This window comes from Dromiciops gliroides, chromosome 4 (genome assembly GCF_019393635.1).
Source record: "Dromiciops gliroides isolate mDroGli1 chromosome 4, mDroGli1.pri, whole genome shotgun sequence".
Taxonomy (NCBI): Eukaryota; Metazoa; Chordata; class Mammalia; order Microbiotheria; family Microbiotheriidae; genus Dromiciops; species Dromiciops gliroides.
Genome location: NC_057864.1, coordinates 113,613,271 through 113,627,304, shown reverse-complemented (window position 1 = coordinate 113,627,304; position 14,034 = coordinate 113,613,271). Strand labels below are relative to the sequence as shown.

General features: G+C 42.2%; 1 protein-coding gene across 6 annotated transcripts in view; it reads left to right on the top strand.

The window, feature by feature from the left end:
* The first annotated feature begins 12,013 nt into the window (after positions 1-12,013).
* Positions 12,014-14,034, top strand: part of ANGEL2 (angel homolog 2) — a 29,199-nt gene continuing 27,178 nt past the window's right edge. For 3 of the 6 annotated variants that reach the window (XM_044004425.1, XM_044004424.1, XM_044004423.1), the window contains exon 1: positions 12,014-12,212. In XM_044004425.1, coding sequence (XP_043860360.1) covers positions 12,154-12,212 — 59 coding nt within the window. In that variant the 5' untranslated portion in view covers positions 12,014-12,153. Of the gene's footprint in view, positions 12,213-12,263; positions 12,326-14,034 lie in introns of those variants that run through there. The other 3 variants (XM_044004426.1, XM_044004428.1, XM_044004427.1) reach the window with 3 other exon arrangements.

The following is a 14,034-nucleotide window of genomic DNA, read 5'->3' as shown; positions in this document are numbered from 1 at the left end:
TTCAGCTCAGCCGTGGCGGCGCACACATTTGGTGTTCGGCTCTGGTTCTCGGCCTGGCGGGCAGTTTGGGATTCGGTGAGTTTTATAAAGGAATATAGACTAAGCTTAGATCTAAGATTATTCATTTGTATTTCTATTTTCCTATTTCCCTAATTGGTATCACCTTTTATCATCTAATTAATTCCAAGCAATAAAAAACTAATCCCTCACTAATTAAAGCTCAGAGGCTTCTTTTTCTTAGTGGTCTGGGAGATATATGTAAGGGAAAAGTTATACAGATTCTAGGCTGCATCTTAGATATTGTTTAGTTTTAGTTGTTACCTCCTCATTTAATGTATAACAAAGTTGAAGGTACTACTCAATTGGTTGGTTAACTGAGCTTTTATTGAGCATCTGCTATATGACAAGCACTATACTAGGTACTGGGGATACAAAAACAAAACTGAAACAAACTCTGCCATCAAGAAATGTATATTCTATCAGGAAGTTACAAAGAAGGACAACTAGAATAATTAAGGCACTGGAAGGGCTGCTATATAAGGTTAAATTAAGTGGATTTGAAAATTGTTATCATTTCTTCTCGAGGACCGTGACATAAAGGTGATGTCATGACATGCAGTGAATTGGATTTAATTTCTCCAGAGCCATCTGGCTCCAGTGACAAGATATACATCAGCATGACTGGAGAAGGCCCTGGATGTTTAATGCAATTGGGGATAAGATGACTTGCCCAGGGTCACACAGCTAGTATCTGAGATGAGATGTGTTCAAGTCCTCCTGACCCCAGGGCCAGTGCTCTATCCACTGTACCACCTAGCTGCCCCACATTTGAAAATTAAGGTAAACAAGACAGCATTCTGAGTATGATCAATTTATGTTTTAGGCTAATAGTAACCAATAAATTGGATCTGTGCCCTCTCAATAACTAATGACCCCAAGGTAGGGCTTACTAGCTATCATATAGTTTTAAGAAATACAGGAGAACAAAGAACAGTTAGGTAGGTAAGGAAAACAAATCAATTGGTTACAGGGTACACAGTGTCATGGGGATGGGGACAACATGACTGGTTACGTTAAGGAAAGAGGGCTAGTAACATCAAGGAAAGTGTGGCAAAAATTATTTATGGTTTAGATTAATGTCGCAAGTTTTTAGCTGAAACATGCGCATGCTACTGAGCAGCTTTTGAAGGACCTCCCCTTTTAGGGGAGGAAAAACTGAACACCACCAGAAGGAAGGCAATTTCTGGTAGGCGAGACAAGTTCAAAAGTTCGCTCTCTTTCGGTCTGGCAGGCAGTCTGGTGGCTTCCTGGACCAGGCAGTGGCGTGTGTTTTGCTCTGACAAGTAACTGTAGACTGACCAGGGTTGGGGAGTTTAATTACGGAAAAACCCTAAATTCCTTTGAACTAGCTTAATTGGGAATGCTCTGGGATTGCATAGGCTAAGCTTAGAGTTAAGACTATCTATCTGTATTTCTACTTCCTTATTTCCTTAATTGGTTTTACCTTTGTGTTTAATTAATTCCCAAGTAATAAAATCTGATCCTTTATGAACTAAAGCTCAGAGGCTCTTTTTCTTATTGGCCTGGGAGGTATATATATATAAAGAAAAGTTCAAAGGGGAGATTAAACCTGAAAGAGTCCCTCATATTTCCGGGACCTCAATATTAAGGCAAGTCACCCAAATAATGCTCCATATATCAAATTTTGGCCCTCACGAAAAGAAGCAGCTATGTAGAACAGTGGATAAAGCACTAGCCCTGGAGTCAGGAGGACCTGAGTTCAAATCTCACCTCAGATACTTAGCTATGTGACCCTGGGCAAGTCACTTAATCCCAATTGCCTTAAGCATCCAGAATCATCTCCAGTTGTCCTGATGTATATCTTGCCACTGGACCTAGATTGCTCTGGAGGAAAGAGTGAGGTTGGTGACCCTGCACAACCATCCCTCACTTAAATCCAATTCATTGTAAATCATGACATCAAGCAGATGTCATAGTCCTCTTCAAGAAGGAAGGACAAACAATGAAAACAACTACCCTTCTTTGCCAATTAAGAAATGTTACTTGCTTTATGGGATTCATCTATATCTTATAATCTTTGCTAAGGGATCAAAGCTATCAGACTTCTTGTCTGCTGGGAAGAGATAAAAATTCCCCTAATTGTACAAGGACAGATAATATATCTTATAGGAATGGCATCAAGTAAATTTGAAGGACCTTGAAGATAACAAACAAGTATACTGGAAATATCCCAGGAGCTACAGGTATGAGAGATAACCAATTTTCTTTTAATTATAACTCTAAACTAATTCAGAGGGAAAGCTAAATTCCTGAGCTCAACTCCAGGACATAGAAATGTGGCTTTAGGCAGATATAGACTCAATTATAAAAATCAATATAGCATAAATTCAATTACATTGTACAATAATACAATAGTAAAAAAAACTCAAAGTAATATTAATTTTGTTCTTTTCAAACTAAATAGATGAAAGCCCTTCAGTCTAGAAAAATAAAGGATAAAAGAACATTGCTGAAGTTTATATAAGATTGTGAGGGTATAATAGGCTGGGTCTAACTCAGGCCAGCCCTCTGGTAGTTTAGATTTGATACTGAAATGAACTTGCAGGCCATTCAACAATTAACAAAAATAGGTTTACTTAGCCACAACATAGAATATACTCAAGTCTAAAGTGTCTACTCCACATAAGTGGGCTTTTTTTATACCCTTAAGTAACCAGGAAGTTATGTCAATAGTGCCAGAAAACACCATTATTTCAAAGGAGTTGTAACTTGAGCCTTAGCCCCCCAATCAAGCCTTAGGGACAGATTCCTTGTTTCTTAGGTGTGAGAAAATAATAGGATTTAGCAGTCACCCAAGGGCCCCACCTGAAGATTGATTTGGAATTGATTAAATTGGGTGAGACTGACTGAGAGACTGACTGAGAACCTACTTAAGGTTGATTAAATCAAGACCACAGCTGGCCAGCCCTAAGTGGGGTGTTGTACTTAGAGGCTGTGGACTCCGACTTCAACACGAGACCACCCTCAACCAATCAGCTTGAAGGACCCCCCCTTCCAGGGGTGGGGGACAGGAAGTAGGAAGTGAGGCTGGCTTCTTGGCTCTGGTCTTTTTGGTTCTAAAACCTTAGGTTGGGGGCAGAAAGGAAAGGAGGAGGCCAGTCTGAACCCTAAGGGAGATAGGTTTTTTTTTCTGTACTTTCTGTATTCCACATGTTCTCTCTTTACTCTTTAATAAATGCTTAATGCCAAAAACTGGTGCTGATGTTTCTAGCTTATAAGTAAACTTTATCTAGTTCTCCCCCCATACTGGGGGTAGAAACAAGGCAACCACACATTAGATTTTTTTTTTTTGGCGGGGCAATGGGGGTTAAGTGACTTGCCCAGGGTCACACAGCTAGTAAGTATCAAGTGTCTGAGGTCGGATTTGAACTCAAGTACTCCTGAATCCCGGGCCAGTGCTTTATCCACTGCGCCACCTAGCCGCCCCCCACACATTAGATTTTAAACATCACATAGGGAAAGAACCATGGGAGAATCAAGTAGAACCCCAGGAAAACAAATGATCCTATCACATCTCACCCCTTGGTGGCGATCCAAAGGCTCTTATAGAGAACCATCTACCATTTAAATAGTAAGGCTTTTAAATGACAATCCTAATCCTTCAGATTCAAGGATCCTGATTTAGCAATACCAGGAAAGGTATTGGGGGGGGGGGGGGGCGGGGGCTACTTCCCTTGTTGGATTGTAAGCATTTTGAGGCCAGAGATTATGTTTCTTATTTCTTCCATAACTCCCCTTCAGCTATACATCATTATATCCCAATTGATTTTTTTTTTTGGGGGGGAGGGCAGGGCAGTGAGGGTTAAGTGACTTGCCCAGGGTCACACAACTAATAAGTATCAAGTGTCTGAGGCCAGATTTGAACTCAGGTCCTCCTGAATCCTGGGTGGGTGCTCTATCTACTGTGCCACCTAGCTGCCCCATATCCTAATTGATTTTGACAACTGATTCCTTAACCATCACAGCAAGGACAGGAAAACCTTCCATTATTTGAGTGGAAGAATGACTAGTAGGACAGTGCCTGGGTACACCTTATTCCCACTAAAAACTAATAGGTTTCACATAATTTAGAGCTGGAGGAGACCTTTGAGAGCATCTATTTTGGGGATTCATCACCTAAGAGTCTAAAGATGATGAATTTTAGGGGGATTATGAACTTAGATGGAAAAAAAATTTATCTTTATGCCAACATAATTTTTCCTTTATAATGCTATGTATTTTATTACATGCATTGAAAAATATCTGTCTGAGGAAGCCATAGTCTTTCGCAGGTTGCCAAAGGACCTCACTACACAAAAAAAGATGAAGAAGCCCTGATCTATTTCAACTGTTAGATATTATAGAGGAGGAAACAAACAGGGACATTATGATTGGCCCTCAATCATACAGGAAGTCAGGAATCTAGCTCTTCCAATCTAGTGTTTTTTTCTACTTTCAGCGAAATATAATTTCTTCCTTTCAATGGAATCTATCTTACTTATGATGAAAATACTTCATTTCCATCCATTCCAAATGCCAAACTCTAATACCATCCTTACTTATCAAATCAAAAGAGCACTAAATCTGAAGTCAAGAAACCGGGGTTCAGATCCCAGCTCGAATACTTACTCTCTGTCTGACCTTGGACAAGTATCTCAACCTTTTTAAGCTTCAATTTCCTCATCTGTAAAATGGGGTTATAATACATACAATTCTACTAAACAGGATTGTTGTGAGGAAGTCTTTCTAATCCTTAAAGCACTACAGAAATGTAGGCTATTATTTATAAAAATAGATTCAACTACACGAAAGATAAGAGTTTGTGGCTGGAAAATTCCTGTGGCAGTCAAAAAGGTTCTGCAAGGAAAGAACTAATGTCGCCATGACAACCTCAGATATTTTTGTTCAGAGACTTGTTTGTTTCTGAGGGCACTGATTCCAGAATTTGGAAGTACAGTGTGATGTGGAGAAACTAAAGAGGGTAGCATGCATGTGTGGAATCTGAGAGAGACTTCAGCTTAAATCTGATTTATGTAGGTTTTCACATAGCCAGCATAATCTATTATCTTCCAAGGTTCTGTTTTAGTAGAAAGAACAGAAATAATTTTCATTTTGTCATGTTAACCGAAATTATTGCTAACATGAAAAGCTGTATGGGTCATTTTGGAAATGCTTTACAAAATATATGGTTTTTGCTAACAAATTGAGAATGGGAGAAATGAATTTTATATTCATGGTGTAAAATTGGAATACTGGGCATTTGCTCAACTCTGAGCTTTTTGGAATTATACTTATAGCTACCCACCTCTGGTGACATATTCTTGTCTTCATATATGCCTGACATTTCTGCCTAGCACCCTCTATGTATGAAGTTTGTACCATATTATTTTGCACTTCTTTGTATTTGGTCTCCTTTTCCTCATTGCTTCTGTTTCCTCACCTATATTGTCAGCGCAGGCCTTCAGTTTGTGACTTCCCTTGTCCTGTCTTCTCCAAGGCCTGGTGTACCGATGATGCCCAGCATATCATGGTCTCTCATAATAGTAAGGGCTTGGCAAATGGCTTCCTTGAGTGGAGACTCTTAATTTGAAAATAGCTCTATACCCCACTGATCTAAAAACCTGCTTCCTCATGTATTCATGTAACCATAGGAAGGGAACTTGTTAGCTGCAGGCCTAACCTCAATCCCCTGTAAGTTCACATTTGATAGTGAGACAAAATTAGGCACTCATAAGTCACTGAACTGTCAGCAAAAGGCTTTTACTTTGCCCTAACATAGCAAGGATAGGCCACTACAATACGCTGATCCTTAGCTTCTCTGGACATGGCTCCTTTGCTTCCATATAGAAACTCCTCTGCTCAGCAGGGCAGGGCATAGTGGCTGAGTGATCTTTAGAAAGCCACCCAGTCAGAGGGGCCTGGACTCTACATGGGTGGAACTTTTTAATGCTTTTAGGTGACCAGGAAGCTGCATCGAGGGAAGCAAAGGCCAATCAAGTCTGAGGGACAACTTTTTTGTCTTTTAGAGAAAATTAAACCCCTTTTCAAGGAAATGGGAGAACTCTGGTCCCATCACTTACTCTGCCCTCTCCTCCCCACATGGCAGCAAAGAACCAGGGATCTTCTAAAGCAAAGAAGAAGTATCAAATATACCCTCTAACCCTCAGGGTGCTCCAAACCAGATGAAAATGGAATTGGGAAATATTCAACAAAGTAAATAAAAATACAATAGAAAGCAGAAAATGTAAGACATGTTTTTTGAAGTCAGTGTGCTGACCAGAAATGTCCTGATGTATGGTTTAGTGGCCCTTGTTTCTATTTGAGTTTGACATTACTTTTCAACTATTTAAATGCTTTTGGAGCTTTTACTGGACTATCTTCCTGGCATAGGCAGTACCAAATGTCAGAACAAAAAAAAAAACAAAAAACAAGGACCCAGACTTGTTTCTTGTGGGCCATATGGCCTGGGGGAATGGGAAAAAGAAGGCTCTTACTGCAAAATTTTATTGTCAGTGAGTTATCTGTCTCCCAAATGGAAATGCAGCAAAAAGAGATCTCCCTGGGGCAGCTAGGTCTTTGGTTTATAATAGGGTCAAATGACAATTGTTTATTAATGACTCACTAGCCATAATTAATAAAATAATTACCCGAAAATGATGTCTCAAACTTTTTATACATCACAATGCCATCCATACATGCTGGATGTGACTGAAATGACAAATGTATGAAAAGCATCTCTTTCTACACTGTGCACAAGTGAAGTTGGTTCATTGTTTTGCACTTTATTGGATGTTAGCAGATTCAATCATTCCAAGCTAGAAGAGACTTTAGAGTTCCTTCCCTTTAAGGCCCAGCGACACAAAATACTTTGTCTGAGGTCACACAGATACTAAACAGCAAGGCCAGAATTTGAAACCAGTTCTTTTGACTTCAAATCCAGTCCTCTTTTCCTCCAGAACAGTGGTTCCCAAAGTGTGGCCCAGGGATTCCTGTGAGTACCCAAGACCCATTCAAGAGGTACTTGAAGTAAAAATCATTTTCATAATAATACTAAAATATTTTAGTTCTACTGTGGTAAATATCAATTATATGTAACCCATATGAGCAAAAGCTCTTTGGGGTCCTCCATAATTTTTAAGAGTATAAATGAGAACCATTATGCTATAACACATTAGTTCTTAGTCTTCTGCTGCTTAAAACTCTTATCTTTTAGGCATGAATATTTGTCCATTTTTAGCTATTTTAAAAATTTTGTGTATTTTTCCATTTTGAATTCCAAATCAACACCCCATTATCTAACAAGAACCCACGTCCCTGTTCTCTTTGGCTGTCACAAGATTGAGGAATGGGATTTGTTTTTAGTGGAAGTTAAATGATGGTAAATTTGATGGAAATCATCCTGTCATTTTTTTCTGCTTGAAAAGTTTCTGTGGTTCTTTATTGCCTTAAGGACAAAATACAATTTCTCTATTTGATATTTAAAGCCCTTCACAAACTGGCTTCAACCTATCTTTTTTTTGTTGCTGTTTTTTTGGTAAGGCAATTGGGGTTAAGTGACTTGCCTAGGGTCACACAGCTAGTAAGTGTCAAGTGTCTGAGGCCAGATTTGAACTCAGGTCCTCCTGACTCCAGGGCTGGTGCTCTATCCACTGCACCATCTAGCTGCCCCACTTCAACCTATCTTTAGAGCCTGATTTAGCATCGTTCCCCTTCACATCCTCCATGTTCAAACCCAACTGAACGATTTGCTATTGCCTAGACATAATATGCTATTTCTTCTCCCAGGATCTGTGCACAGGCATTCCAAACTTGGAATGCTGCCCATTTTCATTCTTGCCTCTTGGATTCCTTAGCTCCCTCAAGCCTGATCTCATGTGCCACCCCTCCACCACCACCACCACCAAGGACTGTTTTTTCCCCACACACTTCTTTATACTCCCTCAAAAATAACTTTGTATTTACTTAGATACATACATGTTGTATCCCCCAATAATGGGTCAGCTCCTTGAGAATAGGGATTGTTTTATTTCTGTCTTAGTGTTTCAAGTCCAAGCACAGTGCCTGTCATATAGTAGCCATTTCACAAATATTTATGGAATCAGATTGAATTGGACTGAAGTGAAAGTTCAGGCTCTTTGTGAACCAGAAATCTGTCAAAAAGGTAAACACTACAGAATAAGAAAGAAATTAATGTAAAAATAGGGCCTTTGCCAGGAAAGAATTCATAGTTTGGATGGGTAGATAAGACAGCCTTTTGAAACAATTAGTGAATAAAGCAATATTATATACAACCAGCCCATAAGATATAATCAGTCTCTAAACTGGTACAATTAGAAAATAGGGCAGTATGAAGCAAAAGACAAGCAACGAAAAACATTTTTATTTCAAATGCATCACTTCTATTACACTAAAAATGTCTTCCCAAGAAGTAATTTCTTCAATAGGTCCTAAATAATTTGCAAAAGCAGCAAGCAAATATATGAAGTATCTAATATCTTCCCCCCCTCCCCCCTTTTTAGCACCAGGCTTTCTCATCCCCTACAAATCTAGTCTCTTTTTCTTTTCACCAAAATAGCTTCCCCCCCCCCTCAGTTCATGGGGGTACCAGTAGATAAAATGATGGATTTGAATTCTATGCTGATACTATTTCACTCGGTGATCTCCTGGGCTCCTATGGATTCAATTATCATCTCTGTGCATATAATTCTCAAATCTGCTTGCCCAATCCTAACCTCTTGCCTATTGGGCATCTTAAGCTCAACATGTCCAAAACTGAAGACATTGGCTTTTGCTCCAAATCCATCCCTTTTCCAACCTTCCTTACTCCCTGAAAGGGAATGCCGTCCTCCCAGCTGCCCAGGCTCAAACCCAAGAAACTGTCCTTTACTCTTCATAATCTCCCATCCCATATCCTCTTATCATCTCAGCACCTATATCCAATAGCCAATATATTCCAATAGCCAATCGATTGTCAAATGCTGTTTTCTGACTTTGTAACATCTTACGTATATGACCCCTCCTCTCTTCTGACACTGCCATCACCCTGATGTGGGCCCTCATCAGCTTATACCTGGACTATTGAAATAGCCAGCTGATGGGTCTCCCTGACTCAAGCCTCTCCCTACTCCAATCCATCCTCCATTCAGCTGTTAATCTTTCTGAAGCACAGGTCTGACCACGTTATCCATTTATTCAATAAACTTGTGGCTCCCTATCACTTCCAGGATCAAATATAAAACCATTTTTGGCATTTCAAGTCCTTCCCAACCTGGCTCCCTCCTATCTTTCCAGTGCTCTTACTTACACCTTACTCACTCCCGCAAACTCCTCAATTCAATGACACTGGCCTCCTTGTTTCTTGAATAAAGTATTCTATCACCTAACCTGGTCATTTTCTTTTTTTTTTTTGGTGAGGCAATTGGGGTTAAGTGACTTGCCCAGGGTCACACAGCTAGTAAGTGTTAAGTGTCTGAGGCCATATTTGAGCTCAGGTCCTCCTGAATCCAGGACCCATGCTTTATCCACTGCGCCACCTAGCTGCCCCCTAACCTGGTCATTTTCACTGACTGTTCTCCATGTCTGGAATTCTGTCCCTCCTCATCTCTACCCCCTGGCTTTCACGCCTTCCTGCAAGTCTCAGCTAAAATCCTTCTGCAAGAAGCTTTTCCTGATCCTCCTCAATGCTAGTGCTTTTCCTCAGCTCATTATCTCCAATTTATTCTGAACATATTTTGTTTGTAAACAGTTGTTTACATGTCATCTCCTAAGCTAGTTCCTTGAGAACAGGGACTGGCTTTTTGCCTTTCTTTGTATTCCCAGTGCTTAGCCCAATGCCTGGTGCGTAAAAGGCATTAGTAAAGTCTTATTGACTACTAATAGAAAGACAAGTTTGAATCCTGCATCAGACATTTAATAGTTGTGTGACCTTGGCCAACTCACTTTTTCTGCTTTCAGTCTCAGTTTACTCATGGGTAAAAAGTGAATAATAATAATAATAACACCTCACGAGGTTGTTATGATGACCAAATGAGATACATATGTAAAGAGTTTAGAAGCAAACTATATAAATGCTAGCATTTCTGTATTTAACCGCTCATTTATCAATTATTTTTTGAAGGCAGGAAAAAATTAGTTATTAAAATGCCTGGGCACTGATTATGCACTTTACTAATGTTATCTCATTTGATTCTCACAACCAGTGAGGTAGGTGCTATTATTATTATTTTTTATTTTTTGTGGAGCAATGAGGGTTAAGTGACTTGCTCAGGGTCACACAGCTAGTAAGTGACAAGTGTCAAGTGTCTAAGGCTGCATTTGAACTCAGGTACTCCTGAATCCAGGGCCTGTGCTTTATCCACTGCGCCACCTAGCTGCCCCAGAGGTAGGTGCTATTATTAAACCGATTTTACAGCTGAGGAAACTGAAGCAGAGGTTAAGAGACTTATCTAGGGTAGCTAGAAAGTTTATGAACTCAGGAGCAACATTCTGTTATGGGGGAAATAGAGTGGCAGTTTGGGGTAGAGATTTAGATAGGGGTTCTTAGGAAGCCCTCTTTAAAGAATTACACCCTCTTGGGGCAGCTAGGTGGCGCAGTGGATAAAGCACAGGTCCTGGATTCAGGAGGATCTGAATTCAAATTCGACCTCAGATACTTGACACTAGCTGTGTGGCCCTGGGCAAGTCACTTAATCCTCATTGCTTTGCCCCCCCCACAAAAAAAGAATTACACCCTCTTGCACACAAGTCCAATTAGAATAAAATAATAGTTTGTTTAGGGGCTAGGGAATGGAAAACGAGAGAAATCCTTGGACTTCTCATGGGGAGAAGGCATGGCACTCTGAGATACCTATCTCCTCGAGTAGGAGACAGGCAGATACTTTTATAGTGGACTGATGGGGGGTGATCATCTGACTGTGGAAAGTTCCTTTATTGGGGGAAGACCATCCCCACCTGGTGGTGGCTGGGGGAGTTGGGTGAGGGGAGGCTATGGCTCTCTCAAGCCATCTCTATCTTCCTCACACCACAAAGACAGCAGCCATACCTAATCTTATCTCCCCAAGGGTGGGGGAGACTGGAATGAAGGGGGGTGGTCCGGGAGCTAGCTCAGTCACAATCCAGTGCTACTTATCTCTTTAGGTGTGTCTGTCCTTTGGTTTAGTTTCTCAAGGAGAAGGGTCTTTGATGGGGTACCCAGGGTCATTCAAATGAGGTAACCAGGTCCGTAACAATTCTATCCACTGCACCACCTAGCCACCTCTTTTTTTTTTTTAATGGTGAGGCTATTGGAGTTAAGTGACTTGCCCAGGATCACATAGCTAGTAAGTGTCAAGTATCTGAAATCAAATTTGAACTCAGGTTCTCCTGACTCCAGGGTTAGTGCTCTATCCACTTCGCCACCTAGCTGCCCCACCTAACCACCTCTTAAAAACTTGTCAGAACTGAAGGATTTTATATAACTGCTAGAAGGGAAGGGTTACAAATAAGTGAGAACTACAAAATTTACTGAGAACTGATTCCCCACCCAGTTCACTCTTTCCCAGACAAATGAATTGCCTGGGGCTGACTGTCTTTGTCATTTCCGGACTTCTTTTTTTTTTTTTTTAAGTGAGGCAATTAGGGTTAAGTGACTTGCCCAGGGTCACATAGCTAGTAAGTGTTAAGTGTCTGAGGCCGAATTTGAACTCAGGTCCTCCTGACTCCAGGGCCGGTGCTCTATCCACTGCGCCACCTAGCAGCCCCATTTCCAGACTTCTTGATGGACTTATGGACCTTCCCCCGGTTCTCAATTCCTTCAACAAATTCTCGGCTCTGTCTCTTTAAAGCAGAACCCTTGGCACTTTGCCAGCTTCAGACATGGCCACTGAGACTTCTCACGTCCGGCAGTTTTTGTGCACGTGTTCTAAAAAGGGCAATAGGATTGGGAAGGGAAGGTAACGTCACAAGATGGCGGCTCTCATGCCAGTCGCAACTACACTTCCCGGCGTGCTTTGAAGTTCGGGCCCGAGCCCGACCGGCGGGTGATGGGGCTGAGTCGGCTGCGGAGGCCGAGCTGGGGAGAGCCGCCAGAAGCAGCAAGCCTCCGGAAGGAGGAGGATGGAAGCGTGGCGCTGTGTGAGGAGGGGCTACAGCCGCTGTGCGGTGGGAAGAGGCCGGTCAGTGTGGCTGGAAAGAGGCGGGGGCGGGGGCGGCCCGAGGCGGGGCAGGGGGAGGAGGAAGAGGAACAGGAAAAAGGGGGAAGCCCAAGCAGGCGGGGGACCTGGACGAGGTAAATAAAGAGATCCGCGGAGGCTGGGCAATGGGGGAAGGCCTCGGGCTCCCGGGACGCACACCGAAGTACTGATGGCCGTCTGGTCTCTCTTAGGCCGCTTCCCTTCCTCCCGGATCCCCCTCCTCCCCGGCCCGCCCCCGATCCCTCCGACCCTGTGGCGCTTCCTCTGCTTCCTCTCTCGTCAGCCCCGGGGGAGGTAGGGGGAGGGGAGAGTGTGTGTGTGAAATTACTCCGTATTTATTTGTCTTAGTCGTATGGGAACCCCCCTCCCCCGCACCCCCAGAACTTTAGCTCCTGGGGGTCAGGGCCGTTGTTGTTTTGCCTTGGCAGCCTCTCCCGCTCCCCCAGCCCGGGCTGACCTAGTGCCCCGTGTATCCATTATCGGTACTTGAGCCGAACTGAGGAGGGCAGGTATTTGTGGTTGCCTGGGAGGGAGTGATAACAATGTAAATGACAAGCTTTCAGTGTGACTCCTCACTCTGCTATCTCATTAAAATGAAATCTATTGAATGTTTTTCTGGCTCAGAACTTTTAGTGATAGGATAAAGGCGTGCGTGCATGCGGGCGTGCGTGTGTGTGTGTGTGTGTGTGTGTGTGTGTGTGTGTGTTCCTGTTCTTTCGAGGTAGGGAACTCCACATGTTCTATTGAGGCCTCAGACGCTTGTGTGACCCCCGGTAGCTGCTGTCAGCCTCCATTTCCTTACCTGTAAAATGGAGATAATAACTACCTGCCCAGGGGGTTGTAAGAATAAAATGAGATATTTGCAAAGTAGTTTGCATATCTTAAAGTCCTATAAGTATTACACAAAGCAGCATCTACTTTGCAATTTCTAATAGTTATAAATTATGCCACTTGCCCAGGGTCACACAGGTTGTGTCTGAGGTTGCGATTTGAATTCAGGTCTCTGACTTCAAGTAAGTCTAGCACTCTATCTACTGCCCCACTTAGTTTTGCTTCCAAATTTCTCCTAGGAGAATTATGGGAGAAACTGAGAAGCTAAGTCACTACAAGCCAGAAGGTGTCAGCGATGGGATTTTGACTGGCATTGTGGAATAAATTACTTTTAGAAATACTGCTTTCTAAGACGTTTCCAAAGTAGGATAGATTCCTTAGTGTCACTTGTTATAGATGTGTTCCTCCCAACTAGCTGCCCTCAATAGATGTGTTTTTTAAAAAAGAATTAGGATTATTGCTGTTACAAACTTCTGGGAGCCCTAGCAGGAGCTTGGTACAGTGGAAATTGGAATTAGAGTCAGAAGACCTGAGTTTGAATTGTGACTCTGTTATTTACTACCAGTATGATTTTGGCCAAGTTATTAAAAATTCCCTGGGGGGGGGGGGCAGCTAGCTGGCCCAGTGGATAAAGCACCAGCCCTGGATTCAGGAAGATCTGAGTTCAAATCCGCCTCAGACACTTGACACTTACTAGCTGTGTGACCCTGGGCATGTCACTTGACCCTTATTGCCCTGCAAAAAAAATCAAACAACAACAACAAAAATCTATCAGCATTTAAGGGGCAGCTAGGTGTCCAAGCGGATAGAGCACCAGCCCTGGAGTCAGGAGGACCTGAGTTCAAATCCGGCCTCACACACTTGATACTTACTAGCTGTGTGACCCTGGGCAAGTCACTTAACCCCAGTTGCCTCACCAAAAAAAAAAAAAATTCCCGGGGTTTGAATTCCTCATCTGTAAAAAGAGGGTTGG